Below are 25,132 nucleotides of genomic sequence, written 5' to 3' on the forward strand. Positions count from 1 at the left end.
CAAGTTTGGAGCATCAGCACCCCACAACTTCCACCATTCATCTAATTTTCATAACACAACATAATCTAATATTAATTAACATAAAAATATAGTCCAAGACTAGATTCTCAACATATAGTATTAAAGTAATTAAATTCCCAACTACATTACTTGAATGCAACACTAATTACTTGAATGCACACTATATCTTTTAGTAAACATACGGTATTAAAGTAAACTGATTACTTCACCTGGATGAGTGGTTGTGCTTGTTGACAATGCAAGCTCTCTATCAAAGCTCCCAATGCGGTCTCGAAAATATTGGGTTTCCTTAATAACCTTCTCTTTGTCACCATCATATTTTGTCCCAATATAGTCCAAAACAGCCATATGTACTGCTGGTTTCCGGCAAAAATTCTCCTCATCATACTGAAAAGCGGGATTTAACCAATATGCAGCAGCATGAAGATCTTTACGCAAATGTTTGTCCCAACGAATTTTTATAATTGAAGTGTATGGCTTGTACAAGTGCTTCTTCATTCGGAAGATCTTCTTGATTCCCAACCGTGCTCTATGCATGCCCTCATACACATATCCTATTGCAGGCCTTTGATCAGAATCAACAATCCGTAACAAACGAATGAGCGGCGATGAAATCTTGACAAGAACATTAATATCATCCCAAAAAGTATTATCTAAAATGATAGAAACTACTTCTTTTGCCTTTGACTCTCTTGCCAATCTATTGTCCACAAAAAACTTGCTAGTCACTAAGGCTTGCAAGTCATGCTTATGCACATGAAGACTTCCAAATGAAAGAAAAGTAGTAGCAAATCTTGTTGCTCCTACACGTACAATATCTGTCCAACCAGGTCTCTTCCTCAACCAAGCAATCAAAGCTACATGATTATAAATAAAAACTGTAACTTTGGATGCACGTTTTTTAAGTCTCTCCACATGAGGCATTTCTCCCATATCCTGCAACACAAGATTCAGGCAATGTGCTGCGCAAGGAGACCAACTAATGGTCTTATACTTTTCACACAACAATTTACCAGCAGATACATAATTGGAAGCATTGTCGGTAACCATGTGAACTATGTTTTTTGGACCAACCCATGTAACTACTTCATCAAACAATTTATATAAGTTTCTAGTACTCTTCACAATATCAGAGGCATCAACTGATTTTACAAATACCATTCCCCTAGGACAATAGACAAGGAAATTAATCAATGACCTATGTCTAGTATCCGTCCAACCATCAGCCATAAGTGTACATCCAACTTCTGCCCAATGCCTACGTTGTGACTCAACCAACAACTGTACCTCTTTCTTTTGATCCCTCAACAAAGGGACCCGTACAGCATGATAAGATGGAGCTTTGTAGCCAGGACCAGCAGCAGCTACAGCATCAATCATCTTTTGGTAGTACACTGAATTGACTACATTAAAAGGTATGCAATTGTCATACAAGAACCTTGCAATAGCCATATCAGCTTGCCTCACCCTTTCTTTACTTTGAAACACACTTTTAAGACCAGGTTGAGCTCCTGGAGTAGTTCTTGGAGCAAAATAATTATCCCCCGGATTTGTACCCTTTCTTTTACCTAAAACAAGTTTTTTAGGCAACCCACTACTATACACCTCTTGAACATCTTCATCTTCTTGTATATCACTATTTGTGGAAGGCACACTAAACATTTCTGCTTGACGTTGTTTTTCAACTTTTTTCTTCAACTCAAACTCCTTCACATATTCCAACATTTGGTATCTCACATCATGAGAAACCTTTTTACATGATCCAATATCACCTTTTATCCCCGCAAGGTGTTTTTTCATCCTATTAATACCCCCACCTTTATATGTTTGCCTACAATACATACATGTGAAAGTATTTCGTCCATTCTCATCCGACCCAAGGCTAAAATGTTCCCAAGCCGGATCAACCTTTTCCCTTACTCTAGAGCTAGACTCCATTACATTGGAATCAGCTTCATGTGATGGAGTAGACCCGGTCTCTGTTTCCATTTTAATCTAAAAAACTAAACAACCAATCAAACACGCATAGACCCATCAATTTTTGAAATACAAATAGTCAAAGAATCACAACTTCATACACAAAGTCAAATTAACAAACTAACATACACCAAGTCATAGAGTCAAAGAATCACAAATTGATCTATAGGTGCTAATATAGAAAGAATCATAAACTAAGCCAAATTGTTGTACCAAGCACAAAATAAAATGAAATGAGAATCCAAACTTTAAGCCTCTCTCTAGCTCTCAAATTCCCCGATCAACCAAATGTGGGATATAAACCCATTAACTTAGTCCACATATAAGTTCTAGAGAATTACTACAATAAGTAAACCATTTAGCAAAACATTCCACATCATATAATCTTTTCGAGGCATTTTATCAAACACACATCATGCATTATTGTTGCAACCACTGCTGCATATATAATCTTATAAAAGAACTACCCACAAATACATTCAACTCAAAACCCAACATCAAAATCCTTTGATAGACTAAGTTCTCCAAACTCTTTAACAATACCCAACTCCAAAATTTTCCTAGAAACAGCATTAGCATTAGCATTAGCTTAGCTGTTCCCATATTCTAATCACAAGTGAATCAGCGCCCACTTCATGATTATTTCCTAAGTTATGCATGTTTCATATATGATTCCCTAAGTGAGCAGTGAACACACACTTACATGCATCATATTGCACATCAATAGCTATAAACAAATTTCTCTTTCAATGCCGTAGAGGACACCGTCGCACTATTAGGAGAGGAGAGGAAGTGAGAATTGGTGAGAGACGTTTGTGGGTCAAGTTTGATGTTCAAAATAAACCATATTGCGACGGCGAAATCAACAATCAAGTTTGATGTTCAGCAAAAAAAAAATCAACAATCATTATCCACATTTTCAATTGACCCAAATCATCAACAATCAACTTGCAAAAATTAACAAAGAAAAAACAGATTAGGGGTAATAAAATACCAAACGACGGCGACGGCGACGAGGCAAAGAGTGAGTTGCGACGGCGACGAGGGAGAGAGGCAGAGATGAGCTGCGATCTGGGCTGAACTGCGACGGTGAGAGAGTGACTGAGCTGCGATCTGGGCTGACTGCGATTTGGGCTAAACTGCGACGGCGAGAGAGTGATCGAACAAAGGTGGAACGACGGCGATCTGGGCTGAGCAAGAACGACAGTGGAACGGCGGTAGGATTTTAGATTTAGGGCGATCTGGGCTGAGCCAAAAGAAGGGTGGAACGGCGGTGGAGCAAGGGAGGAACGGCGGCAGGATTTATGGTGGAACGGCGGTGGAGCAAGGGAGGAACGGCGGCGACGAGGGATAGAGGCAGAGACGAGAGGGTGAATGAGAGAAGTGAGGTTTCGTGTGATCTCAAATGATGTGAGGGTTTCAGAGTGTTCTGGAGACTGGAGAGAGGGTTAAAACATAGTAACGGTTGAACGACGCCGTATAGGAACTAGGAAGGAAAAAAAAAAAAAAAAAGGTGCTGGAACGACGTCGTTTTAAGGCAGAAGTAATGCACCCGTTCAACCCGTTTGAACCGCTCACGGTTCACAGAATCGAACGGTCGGACTGCGGTTCAGACGGGTTCATGCTTTTTTCGCATAGAACGGTTCCTTACCTTAAACGGACCGTGAATCTGAACGGTTCCCGGGTTTTACGGTCGAACCGAACGGTCCGATCCGGGTTTAACAACCTTAGTAAACTGCACTACACATGTGACGGCTAGAACTGAGATGCAATAGGTTATGGTTTTGGCCAAACTGCACTACAAAGTGTGATACTAAAAATGACCTAAAACCACACCCTAAACACCCCTAGCATTAGTAGTTGTTTTCAATCAAGATGTTCAAGGTTTGAATCCTACTCCCACTTAAATTGTATAAAAAATATTTATAATAATAATTTTATTGTTGTATATAATGACAAACCTTAGCAAAATAGAAAATTATAACTTCAATAAGAGTATTGAACTTCAGTCAAGTTGATATATTTTTTCACAAATATAATATGGAAAGCTTTAATACATATATTATAGATTTATAGAAAAATGTATTTTTCGAGTTTTTTTTGTTGTTATAAAATAAACATGAGTTTTTCTTAGAAGAAAAAATACGTACATAGACAGTTAGACACTATAGTACAACATGGGACTGTACTAACTAGGGTAGGCACAATGAGGGGGAGATTTTTCAGCCAAATGAACGGGCATGCTAGCTAGTATAAGCTTTAATTTCACCTTTTTTATTTTCTTTTATAAGGTAGGAACTAAGAAAGCATTTGAAAACGTGTCAATTAATTTTTTACTCATGTAATTTGGATCAGATAAATCAATTAAATAATTGATTCTGGTCTTCTAGAGTTTAGAGTTTAGACTTTTTTATGGTACGTATGTGTCTTTTTCTTTTCTTAGTCACTTTAGTCTATATGACAACCATATGCTACACGTTGGGAAGTCTTCTCTCAAACTGCATTTGTATCTTAACGATTAATAATTAGATACTCTCATGATTCAATGGAGGTGATATTTTACGTTAATAAAATATTATGATAAAATTTAGGTACCATATCCTAGGTGTTATGTGTAATATATTAAATTCTTCAAATATTTAAAGTTGATAACCTTTCACACATTTAAAAAAAAAAAAAAACAATGTTAATGTTTCCTTGGTCAATACTTATACGTTTTTTTAATTTATTTTATGAACACAATTATACGTTTGAATTTAATTGAGAAAAATATATTACATATCATGTATGTACATAAATCGTATCCTAAAAATTAAACAACTCACCTAAAATGGTATAAACTCAAAAGGTCATGTAAAAAAGCTAGTTCTCATATTAGGTAACTCGTTTTTATTGATTTGAATTTTAAAATACCACATCAACATAACTAATAGTTAATTCACTTTTACAAATGAAATATTGAACCTCCCTCCTATATAATAGGAAAGACATGTGCCACTAATTGAACAATAGTCATGAGTTTCAATTAACATAATTGATCAAGTTTCTTATCGTCAAATAAAAGATTTAGGGTTTCTCAAAAAAAAAAAAAAAGATTTAGGGTTCGAATCTACATGCACTAAAAACCGTGGCTATATATTGGTAAACTTAAGTGGTACTCCAAAAATCAGAATGAAGATTAAGGCCTTTCAACAATGACATCAATTGGTAACTAACTTTCCAAACTAACCAATGAACCTATTTGTTTGTTTAGACCCCTTAAATCAGATTGTTTAACCTAATATATTAGCCAAGTGATTACTTGGATTAATTATGAGATCTAGGTTAAACAAGGACAGATCATATCATGCACAATAGTGGAAAAATAAATAATACAACGATATGATGACCTAGAAAAACCAATGAAACCAACAGTTTTAAGGTAAAAACTTGTGAAGGATTTGACCTAACTATCCTCAAGGAAAAGCAAATTCACTATAGAAAATTGAATTTTTTACAATCAAATTTAACATTAAATCTATTGCTACCTCCAGTAGTAACTTATTGACACGACCATATGCAAGCTCTAAATCCAATGACTCCTTCTCTCTTGGATTTGCAGAACACAAACTCCCACGTTTGTGACTTTGAGATCCCACTCAAAGGTTTAGCAACACAAACTCTACCAGATCTAATGATATGAGAATGATTTCTAGTAGTGACTTTGAAAGAGGAAGACACAATACCTTTTAGATCTCACAAGAGCACCTTCAAAGTCTCTACAAAATGTGTCTTAGGGTTTCCTTTATATACTATGTGAAATATATCTGAAACCCTAATCACTTAATAGGCTTAATGAGCAATTGGGCTTAATTAAAATTCTGCAGGACCGTGTTTCGATTGATCAAGCCTGTTTTTCGATCGGTCGAACCTGGCATGTTTCGAATTCTTCTTTTTGTAGCTTGTATGTTCTTGTGTTTTGACTTATAACATCTTGAGTATTGTCTAATAAATTCTATAGACTCTAAATTCTATATCTAGACAAATTTATATTCATGATTTGCCAATTATTCTAAACTTTTAGAACTTAACAAAACCATAATACAAGAAAATTCTCATTAGTTTCTTTTCCATGCAGGTCAGAAAAAGGATTCGCTGAATTTCTTATTGATGATAATGTACCTAGCTAGCTATTGTTTCCAAACGATAAAAAACAACAATAATAATAATGTATCCATTGTTCCCAGGTACAAATTATACCCTATGTTTCTACTAAACAAAAAGGCTACTACTATATATAACTCCCAACACCAAAGTGAAAAGTTACAAGTAGCATCACCCACACTAACTCTATAGGCAGACAGATTTGGCCGCAAAGCTTATACATGCATGTAATGTATACGTTAATTAAAATTCTGCAGACCCGTGTTTCAATCGATCAAGCCTGTTTTTCGATTGGTCGAACTTGGTATGTTTCGAATTCTTCTTTCTGTAACTTGTATGTTCTTGTGTTTTGACTTGTAATATCTTAAACATTGTCTAATAAATTCTATAGACTCTAAAATCTATATCTAAACAAATTTATATTCACGATTTGTCAATTATTCTAAACTTTTAGGACCTAACAGGACCATAATACAAGAAAATTCTCATTAGTTTCTTTTCCATACAGGTCAGAAAAAGGATTCGCTGAATTTCTTATTGATGATAATGTACCTAGCTAGCTATTGTTTCCAAACAATAAAAAACAACAATAATAATAATGTATCCGTTGTTCCCAGGTACAAATTATACCCTATGTTTCTACTAAACAAAAAGGCTACTACTATAAATAACTCCCAACACCTGAACACCAAAGTGAAAAGTTACAAGTAGCATCATCCACACTAACTCTATAGGCAGACAGATTTGACCGCAAAGCTTATACATGCATGTAATGTATACGTTATCTGGTTATCATATGACCAATACTTACTCACGTCATGACATGAACCATTGCTGTGCCTGTGTCCATTCAAAAAAAAAAAAAAAATTAATAAAAATAAAGAGGACAAAACTCAAGTATTAGGAAATCTACAAAGAAGCCTCATCTTTAAACAATAATAAAAATAATAATGAATCAACTTCAAAAAAATTTTAATAGTACATAATCAAAACTCCCAAGTATTTTAACTTCTAAAATTTGGAACATGGAAGAATTTTAAGATAGTTTTAAGACATTAGTGGTGCTTATTTGTGTAGAAATTAAGTGGTAGTGACAAAAAAAAATGATTATTGCAGAAAAGTGGGAGAAAAATCTGCGCAATGTGACAAGCTCGGCCGTGCAAGTTGAGGCCAAATTAATTTTCAGTATGCACACAAGTGTGTATATATATATATATATATCCCCAGTCAACACTTTCCATGCTTATATACCTGAACATTTTAAAGATAAAATTTAACCTATGTTTGTCTTTCTCAAGGAATATTTTTATTAAAAAAATCAATTTTAGCATCAACTAGCGAGTAGTGATAAGGACATTTTGTTTACTCCATCGTTATCCATTATCTCTTCAAAATACAGTACAAGGAAGTTCCTATTGTATGTTTTCGCAATATTGTTTTCTATCATCATTATGTACCATGGTAATATCCCGGAAGGAAAATATAATATATATGAATACGAAATACATATGGATTTCATTCTGATTAGGATTAAAAAAAATTGTAAAACGGAAAAGAAAAGAAAAGAAAAGAAAAGGTAAATATTGTATTATGAATTTGAATAAAAATTCAAGATTAAAAGAAGAGCTATATATAGTTTGTTATTTCTTTTAATATATTTCAATCTAGTAGCATACTTATGCTATTTTAATATTGTAGGGGTGAAGTTCCCAAAATCAGCAATGGGCCTGAGGACCCACACGAAGCCTAACCATGACCCAACGGGGAATAGGGACCCAAGTGACTTCTGGTCCAACCCTGTTGAGCCCGGTTTGATCTAAAAGACGCCCGAGGAGGAATGCCTCCTCGGACACACGAATACGGGCCCAATGTGCGTCCCCTCCACAGTGAAGAACCCATCCAGGTGAACATGAGCAGGAGGGTGAGCCTTACACAGCAGGAAAGAAGAAAATGTAAGACATCAGGGAGCAACCACAACTGCCACATTAAATGCAAGAAAGCTACTTTTTCAACTGCATTAATGTGGAGATGACAAGCGAACAGTGTTACATTGACCAGTGCAACTCACAGAAAGATAAGGAAGATGTCCGATGGGACAGGCACTCAAGTGAAGGTCTAGATGGTTAACAAGTGTAAGGTCTTTATCAATTTAAGGAGGCTATATAAGAGAAGGAGATCCCCATGAAGAGGGGATCGGAGAATTGAGAAAAAAGAGAGAGAGAAAGGTGAAAGAACTCTGTAGTCTGTAAACAGAGCAAGAGGTGCACTTATACGTCTCCTCGGACCGATATCCCATTGAACGTAAATGAAATATTCTCACGTTCAACATGTTGCATGGCGTATATCTAACTGACGTTCACTTTGTCTAGTCCTAGCTCTGTAACCCACTCTCTACAAATTCATTGTCTGGGGACTTTTGGGCCAGAACCACTTACTTGCTAGACCTGAGCTCCAAAAACCGCCCCTACAAATATAATTTCATAAGATTTTATAAATAAAATTCAACAAATTAAGCATTTAATATATTTAGAATTTTTTTTCTTTTCAATATTTGTTCTGTTTTGAATTAAAATATATAATGCCTAATGAAAGGATGATGTTTAATATACCTCCATATTCACTTAATTAGCAACAAAGAAAAAAAAAGTATTCATTATCTAATATTTTATAATTTGAAATGATTTTATTTTCTTTCATATATATGTATTTATGTCAGTATATAAATAATGATTGATCACACTATAGTACTAGATGCACCTTCGATTCACATTTTGAAATAATCCCAACTTTTTGGATGATTGCTTCATATACTTTGAATTTGTTTTAAGTAATTAAACGGTTTTTGGTAAGAGCAGGACTCTTGGAATAAGCTATTGAGTTATTGACTGCATGCGTATTCTGTGACTCTCTGTCATATTGTCATGTGTCATAGTTAAGCACCATTTTTTTTTAAGAAAAAAAAAAAAAAAAAAAAAAAAAAAAAGCCTAGGGCTAGCCCAAACCAGCTCAGGACGTGTTAATTAGAAAAACCAACCCAAAATAAATATATAATAAAAAAAACTGGAATATTTTAAAATTTGGTTGAAAATAAAAGGAAAATTATATTAGGACTTGGGCTAATCCAAATCAAAATTTTGAAAAATATACTAGTCCAAAACCCATCAAACCGCACCTTTTACATCGCACTGAACCGCATTGCACCGCACATGTGACGGCCAGAACTGAGGTACAATATGGTTGTAGTTTTGGCTAAACTACACTACAAAATGTGGTGCTAAAAATGACCCAAAACCGCACCCTAAACACTCCTAGCATTAGCTGTTGTTTTCAACTAAGATGTCCAAGGTTTGAATCCCACTCCCACTTAAATTGTATAAAAAAATATTTTATTTAATAATTTTATTGCTGTATATAATGATAAACCTTAGCAAAATAGAAAATTATAACGTGGATAAGAGACGAGTATTGAACTTCAGTCAAGTTGATATATTTTTTCACAAATATAATATGGAAAGCTTTAATACATATATTATACATTTACAGAAAAAATGTATTTTTCGAGTATTTTTGTTGTTATAAAATAAACATGAGATTTTCTTAGAAGAAAAAATACCTAATACGACATAGACAGTTAGACACTATAGTACAACATGGTACTGTGTACTAACTATAGTAGGCACAATGAGGGGGAGACTTTTCAGCCAAATGAACGGGCATGCTAGCTAGTATAAGCTTTAATTTCACCTTTTTTATTTGCTTTTATAAGGTAGGAACTAAGAAGAAGTTTGAAAGCATTTACAAACGTGTCAATTAATTTTTTATTCATGTAATTTGGATCAGATAAATTAATTAAATAATTGATTCTGGTCTTCTAGAGTTTAGAGTTTAGACTTTTTATGGTACGTATAAGTCTTTTTCTTTTCTTAGTCCCTTTAGTCTATATGAAAACCATATGCTACACGTTGGAAAGTCTTCTCTCAAATTGCATATGTATCTTAGCAATTAAATATTAGATTTTCTCATAATACATTGGAGGTGATATTTTACGTTAATAAAATATTATGATAAAATTTAGGTACCATATCCTAGGTGTTATGTGCAATATATTAAATTCTTCAGTTGAAATCAAACACATAGCTATGTTAAAGTTGATAATCTTTCACACATTAAAAAAAAAAAAAAAAAAAAACAATGTTTATGTTTCCTATGTCAATACAGTTATACTTTTTTTTTTTTTTTTTGATGAACATAGTTATACGTTTGAATTTAATTGAGGAACTTAATGTATTACGTATCATATATGTACATAAATCGTATCCTAAAAATTAAACAACTCATCTAAAATGGTATAAACTCAAAAGGTCATGTAAAAAAGTTAGTTTTCATATTAGGTAACTTGTTTTTATTGATTTGAATTTTAAAATACCACATCAACATAACTAAGAGTTAATTCACTTTTACAAATAAAATATCGAACCTTCCTCTTATATAATACGAAAGACATGTACCACTAATTGAACAATAGTCATAGGTTTCAGTTAACATAATTGATAAAGTCTTTTATCGTCGAATAAGAGATCTAAGATTCGAATTTGCATCCACTAAAAACTGTAGCTAGCTATATATTGGTAAAGTATACTTAAGTAGTACTCCAAAAATCATAATGAAGATTAACGCCTTTCAACAATGACATCAATTGGTATCTAACTTTCCAAACTAACCAACGAACCAGAATACAAGAAAATTCTCATCAGTTTCTTTTCCAAGCAGGTCAGAAAAAGGATTCGCTGAATTTCTTATTGATGATCATGTACCTAGCTAGCTATTGTTTCCAAACAATAAAAAACAATAATAATAATAATAATGTATCCATTGTTCCCCGGTACAAATCATACCCTATGTTTCTACTAAACAAAAGGCTACTACCATATATATAACTCCCAACACCAAAGTGAAAAGTTACAAGTAGCATCATCCACACTAACTCTATAGGCAGAGAGATTTGGCCGCAAAGCTTATGCATGCATGTACTGTATACGTTATCATAGTTGTCAAAGGTTTCAAAATCAACCACATTTTCCGGCATGCAAGGTCGTGTGCTTTATGCCATGCCAATTTGTTCACTTGAGCGTCCTCTTTTCACGCGAGCTACGTAACCATGAGCTTTAATTAATAGTCCCACTTAACATTTTCTGTTCACCCTGGTAAAGAAGATTAAAAGAGTAGTATTCCCCAGCACGTGGAGAATACTCTATGCACAGGGTCTCCCTTAGAATTGGCAACATGTAAGTGGGGCCACCCGAGGAGGTGTTTGATGGCAGGAATTGCTCGCGGTCTATCATCTTACGGGTCTAAGGTTGTGAGTTCGAGTAGTGGCACGTTCCATTTAGTATTCGAGTGATTCCACGTTAATAGTGGCTTAATGAGCAATTGGGCTTAATTAAAATTCTGCAGAACCGTGTTTCGATTGATCAAGCCTGTTTTTCAATCGATCAAACCTGACATATTTCGAATTCTTCTTTCTGTAGCTTGTATATTCTTGTGTTTTGACTTATAACACCTTGAGTATTGTCTAATAAATTCTATAAACTCTAAATTCTATATCTAGACAAATTTATATTCACGATTTGCCAATTATTCTAAACTTTTAGAACTTAACAGAACCATAATACAAGAAAATTCTCATTAGTTTCTTTTCCATGCAGGCCAGAAAAAGGATTCGCTGAATTTCTTATTGATGATAATGTACCTAGCTAGCTATTGTTTCCAAACGATAAAAAACAACAATAATAATAATGTATCCATTGTTCCCAGGTACAAATTATACCCTATGTTTCTACTAAACAAAAAGGCTACTACTATATATAACTCCCAACACCAAAGTGAAAAGTTACAAGTAGCATCACCCACACTAACTCTATAGGCAGACAGATTTGGCCGCAAAGCTTATACAAACATGTAATGTATACCTTAATTAAAATTCTGCAGACCCGTGTTTCAATCGATCAAGTCTATTTTTTGATTGGTCAAACTTGGCATGTTTCGAATTCTTCTTTTTGTAACTTGTATGTTCTTGTGTTTTGACTTATAATATCTTAAACATTGTCTAATAAATTCTATAGACTCTAAAATCTATATCTAAACAAATTTATGTTCACGATTTGTCAATTATTCTAAACTTTTAGGACCTAACAGGACCATGATACAAGAAAATTCTCATTAGTTTCTTTTCCATACAGGTCAGAAAAAGGATTCGCTGAATTTCTTATTGATGATAATGTAACTAGCTAGCTATTGTTTCCAAACAATAAAAAACAACAATAATAATAATGTATCCGTTGTTCCCAGGTACAAATTATACCCTATGTTTCTAATAAACAAAAAGGCTACTACTATAAATAACTCCCAACACCTGAACACCAAAGTGAAAAGTTACAAGTAGCATCATCCACACTAACTCTATAGGCAGACAGATTTGGCCGCAAAGCTTATACATGCATGTAATGTATACGTTATCTGGTTATCATATGACCAATACTTACTCACGTCATGACATGAACCATTGCTGTGCCTGTGTCCATTCAAAAAAAAAAAAATTAATAAAAATAAAGAGGACAAAACTCAAGTATTAGGAAATCTACAAAGAAGCCTCATCTTTAAACAATAATAAAAATAATAATGAATCAACTTCAAAAAAATTTTAATAGTACATAATCAAAACTCCCAAGTATTTTAACTTCTAAAATTTGGAACATGGAAGAATTTTAAGATAGTTTTAAGACATTAGTGGTGCTTATTTGTGTAGAAATTAAGTGGTAGTGACAAAAAAAATGATTATTGCAGAAAAGTGGGAGAAAAATCTGCGCAATGTGACAAGCTCTGCCGTGCAAGTTGAGGCCAAATTAATTTTCAGTATGCACACAAGTGTGTATATATTTATATATCCCCAGTCCCCACTTTCCATGCTTATATACCTGTACATTTTAAAGATAAAATTTAACCTATGTTTGTCTTTCTCAAGGAATATTTTTATTAAAAAAATCAATTTTAGCATCAACTAGCGAGTAGTGATAAGGACATTTTGTTTACTCCATCATTATCCATTATCTCTTCAAAATACAGTACAAGGAAGTTCCTATTGTATGTTTTCGCAATATTGTTTTCTATCATCATTATGTACCAGGTAATATCCCGGAAGGAAAATATAATATATATGAATACAAAATACATATGGATTTCATTCTGATTAGGATTAAAAAAAATTGTAAAACGGAAAAGAAAAGAAAAGAAAAGGTAAATATTGTATTATGAATTTGAATAAAAATTCAAGATTAAAAGAAGAGCTATATATAGTTTGTTATTTCTTTTAATATATTTCAATCTAGTAGCATACTTATGCTATTTTAATATAATTTCATAAGATTTTATAAATAAAATTCAACAAATTAAGCATTTAATATATTTAGAATTTTTTTTCTTTTCAATTTTTGTTCTGTTTTGAATTAAAATATATAATGCCTAATGAAAGGATGATGTTTAATATACCCCCATATTCACTTAATTAGCAACAAAGAAAAAAAAAAAGTATTCATTATCTAATATTTTATAATTTGAAATGATTTTATTTTCTTTCATATATATGTATTTATGTCAGTATATAAATAATGATTGATCACACTATAGTACTAGATGCACCTTCGATTCACATTTTGAAATAATCCCAACTTTTTGGATGATTTTGCTTCATATACTTTGAATTTGTTTTAAGTAATTAAACAGTTTTTGGTAAGAGCAGGACTCTTGGAATAAGCTATTGAGTTATTGACTGCATGCGTATTCTGTGACTCTCTATCATATTGTCATGTGTCATAGTTAAGCACCATTTTTTTTTAGAAAAAAAAAAAAAAAGCTTAGGGCTAGCCCAAACCAGTTCAGCACGTGTTAATTGGGAAAACCAACCCAAAATAAATATATAATAAAAAAAAACTGGAATATTTTAAAATTTGGCTGAAAATAAAAGGAAAAATATATTAGGACTTGGGCTAATCCAAATCAAAATTTTGAAAACTATACAAGTCCAAAACCCATCAAACCGCACCTTTTACATCGCACTAAACTGCATTGCACCGCACATGCGACGGCTAGAACTAAGGTGCAATATGGTTATGGTTTTGACTAAACTGCACTGCAAAATGTGGTACTAAAAATGACCCAAAACCGCACCCTAAACACCCCTAGCATTAGCTATTGTTTTCAACTAAGATGTCCAAGGTTTGAATCCCACTCCCACTTAAATTGTACAAAAAAAATATTTTATTTAATAATTTTATTGCTGTATATAATGACAAACCTTAGCAAAATAGAAAATTATAACGTGGATAAGAGTATTGAACTTCAGTCAAGTTGATATATTTTTTCACAAATATAATATGGAAAGCTTTAATACATATATTATACATTTATAGAAAAATGTATTTTTCGAGTATTTTTTCTTGTTATAAAATAAACATGAGTTTTTCCTAGAAGAAAAAATACGTACATACTACATAGACAGTTAGACACTATAGTACAACATGGTACTGTGTACTAACTATGGTAGGCACAATGAGGAAGAGATTTTTCAGCCAAATGAACGGGCATGCTAGCTAGTATAAGCTTTAATTTCAACTTTTTTATTTGCTTTTATAAGGTAGGAACTAAGAAGAAGTTTGAAAGCATTTGCAAACGTGTCAATTAATTTTTTTACTCATGTAATTTGGATCAGACAAATTAATTAAATAATTGATTCTGGTGTTCTAGAGTTTAGAGTTTAGACTTTTTATGGTACGTATGAGTCTTTTTCTTTTCTTAGTCCCTTTAGTCTATATGAAAACCATATGCTACACGTTGGAAAGTCTTCTCTCAAATTGCATACGTATCTTAGCGATTAATTATTAGATTTTCTCATAATACATTGGAGGTGATACTTTACGTTAATAAAATATTATGATAAAATTTTAAGTACCATATCCTAAGTGTTATGTGCAATATATTAAATTCTTCAATTGAAATCAAACACATAGCTATGTTAAAGTTGATAATCTTTCACACATAAAAAAAAAAAAAAAAAAAAAAAAAAAAAAAAAAAAAAAAAATGTAAAAAAAACAATGTTTATGTTTCCTCGGTCAAAATACAGTTATACTTTTTTTTTTCATGAACATAGTTATACGTTTGAATTTAATTGAGGAACTTAATGTATTACGTATATGATACGTACATAAATCGTAGCCTAAAAATTAAACAACTCATCTAAAATGGTATAAACTCAAAAGTTCAGGTAAAAAAGTTAGTTTTCATATTAGGTAACTTGTTTTTATTGATTTGAATTTTAAAATACCACCTCAACATAACTAAGAGTTAATTCACTTTTACAAATAAAATATCAAACCTTCCTCCTATATAATACGAAAGACATGTGCCACTAATTGAACAATAGTCATGGGTTTCAGTTAACATAATTGATAAAATCTTTTATCGTCGAATAAGAGATCTAAGATTCGAATTTGCATGCACTAAAAACTGTAGCTAGCTATATATTGGTAAAGTATACTTAAGTAGTACTCCGAAAATCATAATGAAGATTAACGCCTTTCAACAATGACATCAATTGGTATCTAACTTTCCAAACTAACCAACGAACCAGAATACAAGAAAATTCTCGTCAGTTTCTTTTCCAAGCAGGTCAGAAAAAGGATTCGCTGAATTTCTTATTGATGATCATGTACCTAGCTAGCTATTGTTTCCAAACAATAAAAAACAACAATAATAATAATAATGTATCCATTGTTCCCCGGTACAAATCATACCCTATGTTTCTACTAAACAAAAGGCTACTACCATATATATAACTCCCAACACCAAAGTGAAAAGTTACAAGTAGCATCATCCACACTAACTCTATAGGCAGAGAGATTTGGCCGCAAAGCTTATGCATGCATGTACTGTATACGTTATCATAGTTGTCAAAGGTTTCAAAATCAACCACATTTTCCGGCATGCAAGGTCGTGTGCTTTATGCCATGCCAATTTGTTCACTTGAGCGTCCTCTTTTCACGCGAGCTACGTAACCATGAGCTTTAATTAATAGTCCCACTTAACATTTTCTGTTCACCCTGGTAAAGAAGATTAAAAGAGTAGTATTCCCCAGCACGTGGAGAATACTCTATGCACAGGGTCTCCCTTAGAATTGGCAACATGTAAGTGGGGCCACCCGAGGAGGTGTTTGATGGCAGGAATTGCTCGCGGTCTATCATCTTACGGGTCTAAGGTTGTGAGTTCGAGTAGTGGCATGCTCCATTTAGTATTCGAGTGATTCCACGCTAATAGTGACGGTTTTAGGAATTTTTTCTAGGTATTCATTAAATGGCATATGGGCCAAATTTTGCACAATCAACCACAAAAATCATTCACACTAGTTTATGTATTATTGTGCAAAAAGCATTTGTAGTCACAATAACCTTACAAATATATACAATTACTATTCATATGCAAATTTATTTTTTAATACTTTATTTACTCATATATACAAAAAGAGAGATAATGAGGGTGAAAGAGAGAGAGATGATTTGGGAGAGTAGCATAAAAGTGATAAAAAAATAATACTTTAAAAAAATATAGTATAAAATAGATAATTTAATATGAAATTTTTTAAAAGTAACTACGTAAAATAAATAATAACAAAATAAGCTTTTGTTAAAATAAATAGAAATTTTTGCACAAATAATTCTTATTGTTGCACAACTTATTTTGTAATTGTGTTTATCCTTATTGTTCTTTCTAACTACATTTTAGGGTGTTTATTTTTAATTTATGGTATAAAATATTCAAAAATATTATATATAATTTTTATTTTCAAGGCAAGGGTAACATGGATTCTGCCCCTTTAAATGAGTTGGGGATAATGAAGTGTGAACACACTCTCAAATCCTTTTTTTTTTTTAATTATCAAAAGCTAGAAAAACATGTAAGTGGGACCCGGAATGGGTTTTCAAGTATATATATAATTGTAAAGAATTTGATTTGCTTTTATGATTGTAAATTCTATATCATTTTATGCAATTTCATTTTGTAAAGGAAGAATCTGCATGTTGCCATGTGTACTGCTAGGTGGAAAGGTATTCTCTGTATCCTGTATGAGTGTGAAAGTGAAAAACCTTTGGTGGGTCATCAATCATGATCATGCGTGCATAGTGAATACCATCTTATCAATTCTCAAATTGGAACACATAAACTCGTATGGACCGTTCGATTGCTGTTGTCTACACCTTGCTTGAATACAAGCTCTAATGTGAACATTAATCATCATGATGCAAAGGTCAGTGAGGACTGAGGACTATTCAGATAGTGTGGCACATGTATATATTTATGAGCTGGGTCATGACGTCATGTCCTACAAATCACAATTTAAGCTGCATTAATATTTTATTAACAATTTCTGGCCAGGAAGGTGTAAAAGCTTCTATATTTGTACGTAAATCTTAAACAAATTGTAAGAGATAGGATTAATGATGATGAGGAGAATGATACCTTGATTATTATTATTATTAAGTCATTATTATCACCTTTGAAGCCCGAAAATTATATCTTTAAAAACAAACAAACAAAGAGTTTAGGTGAGACGTACCATTGCTAGTTAATTGCTGGTGCACTTATTGAACCTAATTTTTCATGCCCAAGTAGAGTTTAATTATTTATTGATCTATGTTTGATTGAGTATAAATAAATAAAGTTGTTACATGATTGCAATTTAAACAATGAATTCGAAGTTATAAATGCAATTGAATTGAGTTAGAGTTCAGAATTAAATGGTGGTAGGTGCTTATTATAACGTTTGCTAGGTGAATTATTAACGAAACAATACCAAAGATGCAGAGTCAAAATAAAACGCTCCATCTAGCATGCCTGCCTATGGTTTTTTTCTTTTTTTTTACTTTTAATGGGTTTAATGATTCGAATTTCGTACATGCCAAACACTTGATAATTATAAATATTTCCGACAGTGAAATCAATTGCTACTTACATGGAAGGTTAACACATTATTATTGTACATGATTTTTAAAACTTGGCTCCACGCACAATGCTTTAAAACTGAGTTCTGACTAAGTCAAACGGTATGAACATACATTTTGAATTGCTTTCAGAAATAATTATACTGCATATCTACCTCTCATGCAATACAGTAGTAAAGTTAAGTGAAAACAAAGACTTGGACTTGAATCAATGAATCCTTGAAAATTATTAATGTTTGCTTTTAAGATACACAAAATCTAGTGGAAAAGTTGGTGGTCTTCCATCAATAACTTTATTTAATATTAGGATATTACTTGTGCAATAACTTAAAACACTTTTTAACTTGCAAATTAAAGCATGTACAAAAATCCGACCTGCATAATATGTGTAGCAGCCAAGTTGGAAAAATGTTTAGCACCAGTCTTTAGATCAATCATTTTTTCACCCATATCTCGGCAAGGCCTAACACAATCTTTTGTGGGTGCCACTTATTTTTCCCAGAATTTCATCTTTATAATAAGTCTGTTCGGACCTTTAATCTCAACATCACATGTCATTCGAGACAATGTTGAGTGACCACTTTTGTTTTTGTGTTTTTAGATAAAATTAATGGAATTCCAACCCATTGACATTTGCTCTATGATAATTGTTGTTTATCATTAAGTCAAGACATTAATCGATTTTTTATATAGGCGAGATTTAAATTCCAAATCTCTTATTCGACTTTGCCAATTAGACTAATTAACTAAAATCCACAAAGGCCACTTTTGTTAGTTTCTATGGCATCCGAAGTAAAGAGAATTGAATTCAAATACAACTAACAATATTGCTGTGTGATGCATTGACTAATTAGAATTTGTATTTAAAATAAAATATAATTTTCATCAATATCACAAAATTGAACAATAACTTAGCTTATAAAAATAGAAGAAAATTTACCTTCATAAAACCAAATTCTTTATATATAATATTTGCCTTTAATTATTTCAGTTTTCAAACCTTTAGTAATCGAAGTATAATCATAATACTCCCTCCGTCCTACTTTTTTTGTCCTCTATTCCATTTTGAGATGTCCCAAAATATTGTCGTATTTCTAAAAATAAAAGTCATTAATTTACTAATGTTCCTATTATATCCCTATTAATTTACTAATTCAATTTTTTGATAAATTTTTTTAGGATAGTTTTGGAAACTTATACATTTTTAAAAGGTAGACAAGACAATAAATAATGTTCCCTTAAAGGGTTTGATTTTTTAAATAAGACAAAAAAAGTGAAACGGAGGGAGTAGTATTTTAAACTTTTTGAAATTTTGGTAATATGGTTGCACCTACTAAGTAAATTAGCTTAATAATTTTAATGTATTTATTGTGCAATATTGGGTTTTTTGTTACACTTAAAATCTCAAGGGGATTTCTTGTATCAAAGAAAAACCACGAGTGAATTTTGTATATTTTTCTCAAATTTTTAAATATTATACCCTTAAGAATATCGCATCTGAAAGGAATATTCTCCAACCAAATGACATATAAGTGGCCATATTTGGTGGGATATATATTTTTTTTTCTCAGTAAAATATATTGAAATAATAAGACATAAGACAATATAAAAATTAACACCTATGCTTATCCTTTTCCAGAGCATCACACACTTTTTGATTAGCAGTGTTTATTGTACACTATTTGCTGCATACACCTTTACACACAAGGAAAAAAATTCACTAAAAACATGACTTAAATTCACTAATTTTAAGTACAAATTGTGGCTTCAAATAACGTTTTCAAAGTAATTTTAACATGCGTGTAGATGTGTGTGCAACGAGACGCGAATAACACATATTTCCCTTTTGATTGATGAGAAAGACTTCCAAGAACCAAAATTAAAGCCACCAACAGAACAAAAATCTCATTTAACCAAACCAGACACAGCATTATAATCTAGTGGGATAACACTTAATTGTTACTGAATGTATAAATAGACTAATCAAGTCATATAAATCATAAAGAACGAGAAATTAACTTACAAGTTACAACAAAAGAGTGCATTGTGACCAGCGCCTGACTCTGCCACCACGTCAGCATAATTGTATCAAAGTTAGAAGTGTCCTGTATTCTCTCTTTAAATTTCGATCACCAACCTCTAATTTAAATTTTAATCGTACAGTAGAAATAAGCACTAAGTCTGTAAATGATTAAAGTGCACTCAGATTGAGTTGGTACAAGTACAAGAACCCATTTGTTCTCCCACCAACAATGCGATGCACATTCAAAGACATGGGGTAACTCATCTTTTATCTCTCTCTTGAAACAAATGCGAAGCATTCATATGCGGTCAAGGTCAAGGATTCACATTAATAATAAGTGTAAATGGTAGCAGCAACCATAAGTGGATCCTTATTCTCGACAATGTTAGTGTTAAAAATTTGTATTGTAAATTATGATATGGAAAAGTGTTCTTTGCGTTTTAAGGCTTATTCGGCATTGAATGTTTACAAAGCATTCTGTGGGGTTATAAAGTAACATAAACGTCGACAAATAAAATAATTGAGAGAATATATAATAGATATGTGGTTTTTACTTTTTAGAACATACATATGGTGCTTTAGCGGCACATTTGGCACTTGATCCATGCACATGTGATTAAGATCATAACCCATGTAAGTTATTTTCTAATACAAAAATAACTAATTTTTTAAAACATAAATGTTTTTTTATGGATTAGGGAAAATTATCACATGTACTAACTCAACTTATGCATTGTGTATTTCTCATGAACTTACAAACATTACAAGCCTATTTACAATGTTATTCTCATCTTCCATATTTTCCATAAATGAAAAGTATGTATGGGCTCTTTTAATGTTAAATTATTAATTAATTTCATTATAAATGATTGATTATATCAAATTTTGTTGCTTAATCTTTGTGTTAGAATTTAATTTTCATATTCATCTATATATCAAGTAATTTCATCATAAATTACTGATTATATATATATATATATATATATATTCTCCTTGCCATAAGTGGGAGAAGGATTTGACTTTAGGTTCTCATATTTGGGAAAATCTGGTAATACCACAGAGTTAAGCTCTTGATTATATACCAATTTAATTAATAAAAATATTTCAATATTATTTTTGCATTTACTTGCTATTTTCTTCCCCCAAAAAAAAAAAAAAAAAAACTTGCTATTAAAATTAACTATGGAAATCATATCCATTGTGTCTCTTTCAAGTTCCTTGGTTTTATATGAGTAGTGATCATTCAGCAAAAAAAAATATGAGTAGCGATCAAAATTAACTACTGATTTAGTACTTTGGAAAATAATTTCATGAAAATCACATAAAATTTTAAAACTAAACTTGGGTAATAATAATATTGATACAATTAATAGTTTAATTGTAATTTGAAGAAAAAAGAAAGTAATTGTCACTTGTTTAAATTTTGATGCATGGGAAGAGCATTATGCTGTAAATTGGGTGGACAATAAACCCAAAACAACCTGAATTTGGTTTGAAAAAATGCTTGTTTTTCATTATTTAGTAAACAAGTTAAGCAATATTAAGAAACATGATCAACAAAGTAAGGATGGAGCAGTGGTGAAGAAAGTCAGCAAGGCTCGTGTAAAGAAGACTAAAGAACAAAAGAAAATAATAAGTCTAAAAGACAGTAGTATTGGTGTTTTGCTAAGAAAGCTACTCGTAGTATTAAAAGGATAAGTGGAGCACGTGACATGCATATGGGAGAGTTGGCTGAGTTATTAGACAGATGGCTAATGATTATTGGAAGCTTGTAAATAGGAAAATCTGTTAGAGACGGTTAGTGATCTTCCCGCTCTTTCATCTTCTGGTAGAGCAGTAATCATAGTATAAATGTACAGTAGTGCTTTATAATTGATTCACTTCTTGTAATACAGAAATTAAGCAATAAGAATTTTCTCTCTTACTCAGAAAATTCTCTCTCTAGTTCTTGAAGTCTCTTGCATTTTCCTTAATTTCTTTTGCTTGACTTGAATACTTTGTTTAGTTTCTGATCTTTAACAAGCTCAGACTTCCAAATTTAGGTTCTATTATTTAATGAAACAAGCTTAAATTGTGAACAAAATTGTAACTATAAGACTTGATATATATATTAAATATTTTTAATTTATTAATATTATAAATAATTCATTTTGTGTGCGTATATATATTTTTTAACATTCAAAATATAATTTAATAGTCCACCCACCTAATTTTTAATTTTAAATAATTTAATTTTCTACATTTTACAATTCTAGTGGTAGCGAAAACAATACAAATAAAGAACACTACCCGACCAAACAAGATCGTGTCTTTTTTTTTTTTTTTGGTTAAAACAAGATCGTGTGTCCATGCGTGGGGTTTTGTGGCCTAAAAAAACAAACCCAATTTTTTTTTAGTTAAAATAAATGAATTGTCTTGTAGTCTGCAGAGATGATATTGAAACCCGTGGAGTTTACTGGAGATTCGTAATCATCAAGAAATTGTCGATAAAGGGAAAACTTTGGAGCTATGTGACAGTTTTAACTGCCCTTCTTTGACCTTCTCGTTTACCATGGACAAGATCTTTTGCTATTTGCCAATTTTCTTCAGCAAACCCCATGTCTGCATTTTCAGAACGTCTCATTCTATCATTCTCTCTTGTTCATTAGCGTGCGTCTGCAAAAAAATGTACTAAATTGTCTTCCTCTGCAACAGTGAAACTTCCTGTGACCTTCGTAGTATGGATAAATAAAATTTGTATATACTCTCTGTCTCTTATGCATAATTATCCAATTGGGCGGTCTAACAAATTTAGGTGTAAGGTGATATATTTAAATAGAGTTTTTTTTGTTATCATTAAAATAATATTTAATTAGTGTTCAATATTATAATTTTTATAACAAAAATTCATTATTTTTATTCTGTAATATGCTTTTTTTTTGGGGGGGGGGGGGGAAGGGGAATGCTAAAGTTATAATAAATTAGAAAAAAAAAACTTACAAACGGTGTAGCAATGAATATGATTAGTGACATTTTAAGAAGATAATAAATAAGTATTTGAATAAATGATGTTAGAGATATTGTAAATTTTACAACATGAAACTTACAAAGATGTATCAACAATCACAAAAAGTAATTAAAAATGTATTTAATAAGTTGTTGACGTTCACATATTATATTAATTGCACTGTTTTAAAAATCGGACCGTACCAGCTGGTCCGACCGGTTCAAGCAGGAATCGAGAGCCAATTCGGTCCCGTTAAAAGCCCCAAAATCGGTCAACAATCAGAAAACCGACCAAAAACTGGGGTTGAACCGAAAATTAAAAAAAAGGTTTTATGCTCGGTTCGGTTTTTAAAACCATGATTAATTGTCACATCAATTTGTAAAGGTTTTCAAGTAAAATTAATAATATTTCTAGCATTTTCCTTTCTAAATTATTTCTTACAATTAGTATACATATATTTGTAAGACTCATGTATTTAAAGTTGTATTATTTCTGGTATTACTCAATTCTTTAAAACTTCTTAAACGTGGAGAAAAAATGTAAAACTATTTTTTTTCCCTATATTTCCAAAAAAATATATTAATTTTTGTTCCAAAATTTGGGAGCCTTTTTCTAGTAGAGGGGCCTTGGGCGATGGCATAGGTGGCCTAGGCGTAGGACCGCCCTATTAACCAAACAAACAATAAGTTTAATGGTGGATTTTTTTTTCTTCTTTACAATTTTTTAAAATAAATAAAATAGTTCATAAAAAAATAAATAAAATATTATTTCAAATTTATGAAATAAGCTCTATGATTATTGTTTTTTTATCATCAAGTTAAAACTTTATCCTTTGAACTATATAACTTATTGCAATTTTTTTTGTCACTATTGACATGATTCATTAAAAATTGTACAGTCACTATTACATTTTCTTTTTTAATTTACAAAAACGATGTAAATCTTATTAAACAATTAAAGCAGTGTATACAACCATATGTCACCAAAATGACACCAAAAACGATGGATCAAGTCTTTTTTGGCTACCTTCTCAAAAAAAAAGGGTATTTTTTGGCTAGAAAAAAGACCACATACAAAGATGATCTAGATTTGTGTCATGTATCCCAAGACTACAACTCAAACCATGATTTATAAAAAGAAAAATGGCCAGAAGTCTCATGCACAAAACAACTATTTCTAAGAAACTCTCGAATTATCTACTAGAGTCTCGAATTCCTCAAGAAAATTGTTGGCTCCATCTACTATCTTGGTTGAATGCATTTGAACATTCTCAAAGTAATACGAATTATGGGCATTCCAAATAAACTATGCAATGATAGCTATAGAAATCAATATCATATTGGTACCGATTGTATTAGGGAAATATACCGTACCGACCATGAACTGTTTAATTGGCCATTAACACTCGTCAAGTAGTTTTTTTTATTCCTAATTTGATTAGTTGTCAAACACTTCAGAGAAAGAGAGAGAGAAGTTTGATACTTCTTTGTGTTAATTTTGCACACTAAAAGTATGAATGATTTTAGATTTAATAATATGTTGTTTAATCCAATCTAATAATTTATTATTTTTGGTAAAATGTTGTGGGAGTTATTTCGCAAGTGTGAAGCCCAACTCATTTAGACATTTTAGAAAGAAAACATTGTATTTAATGGTTACGTATAATATCACATCTAATCTTCAGGTGTGCAATCTCCACAACTAAAAATCTTGGAAATCTGAACAATTCTCTCCATCGCCATGTAAAATGGACATATAGTTTCACAAAACGCTGGATTCAAAAAAAGCTTGGACAATTTACTTACAAATCAGTTTAGACTTTTAGACATGGAAGAAATATTCCCTCTGCTTGTATAATAATTCACCGTTTGAACTTGAGCCCCAAAAATGAAAAATCATGGGCGAAGATTTCATTGGATGGTGGATAAAATACA

At 31.8% G+C, this 25,132-nt stretch overlaps 1 protein-coding gene across 1 annotated transcript; it reads right to left on the bottom strand.

Annotated features, from left to right (window-relative positions):
- Positions 1 to 207: 207 nt before the first annotated feature.
- Positions 208 to 2,010, bottom strand: LOC115990500. Its single transcript, XM_031114327.1, has one exon. The coding sequence runs from the start codon at positions 2,008 to 2,010 to the stop codon at positions 208 to 210; it is 1,803 nt and encodes a 600-aa protein (XP_030970187.1).
- Positions 2,011 to 25,132: the final 23,122 nt, after the last annotated feature.

This window comes from Quercus lobata, chromosome 5 (genome assembly GCF_001633185.2).
Source record: "Quercus lobata isolate SW786 chromosome 5, ValleyOak3.0 Primary Assembly, whole genome shotgun sequence".
Classification (NCBI taxonomy): domain Eukaryota; kingdom Viridiplantae; phylum Streptophyta; class Magnoliopsida; order Fagales; family Fagaceae; genus Quercus; species Quercus lobata.

Coding starts and splice junctions, on each gene's coding strand:
- LOC115990500 (XM_031114327.1), bottom strand. CDS start 2,010: ATGGAAACAGAGACCGGGTCTACTCCATCACATGAAGCTGATTCCAAT.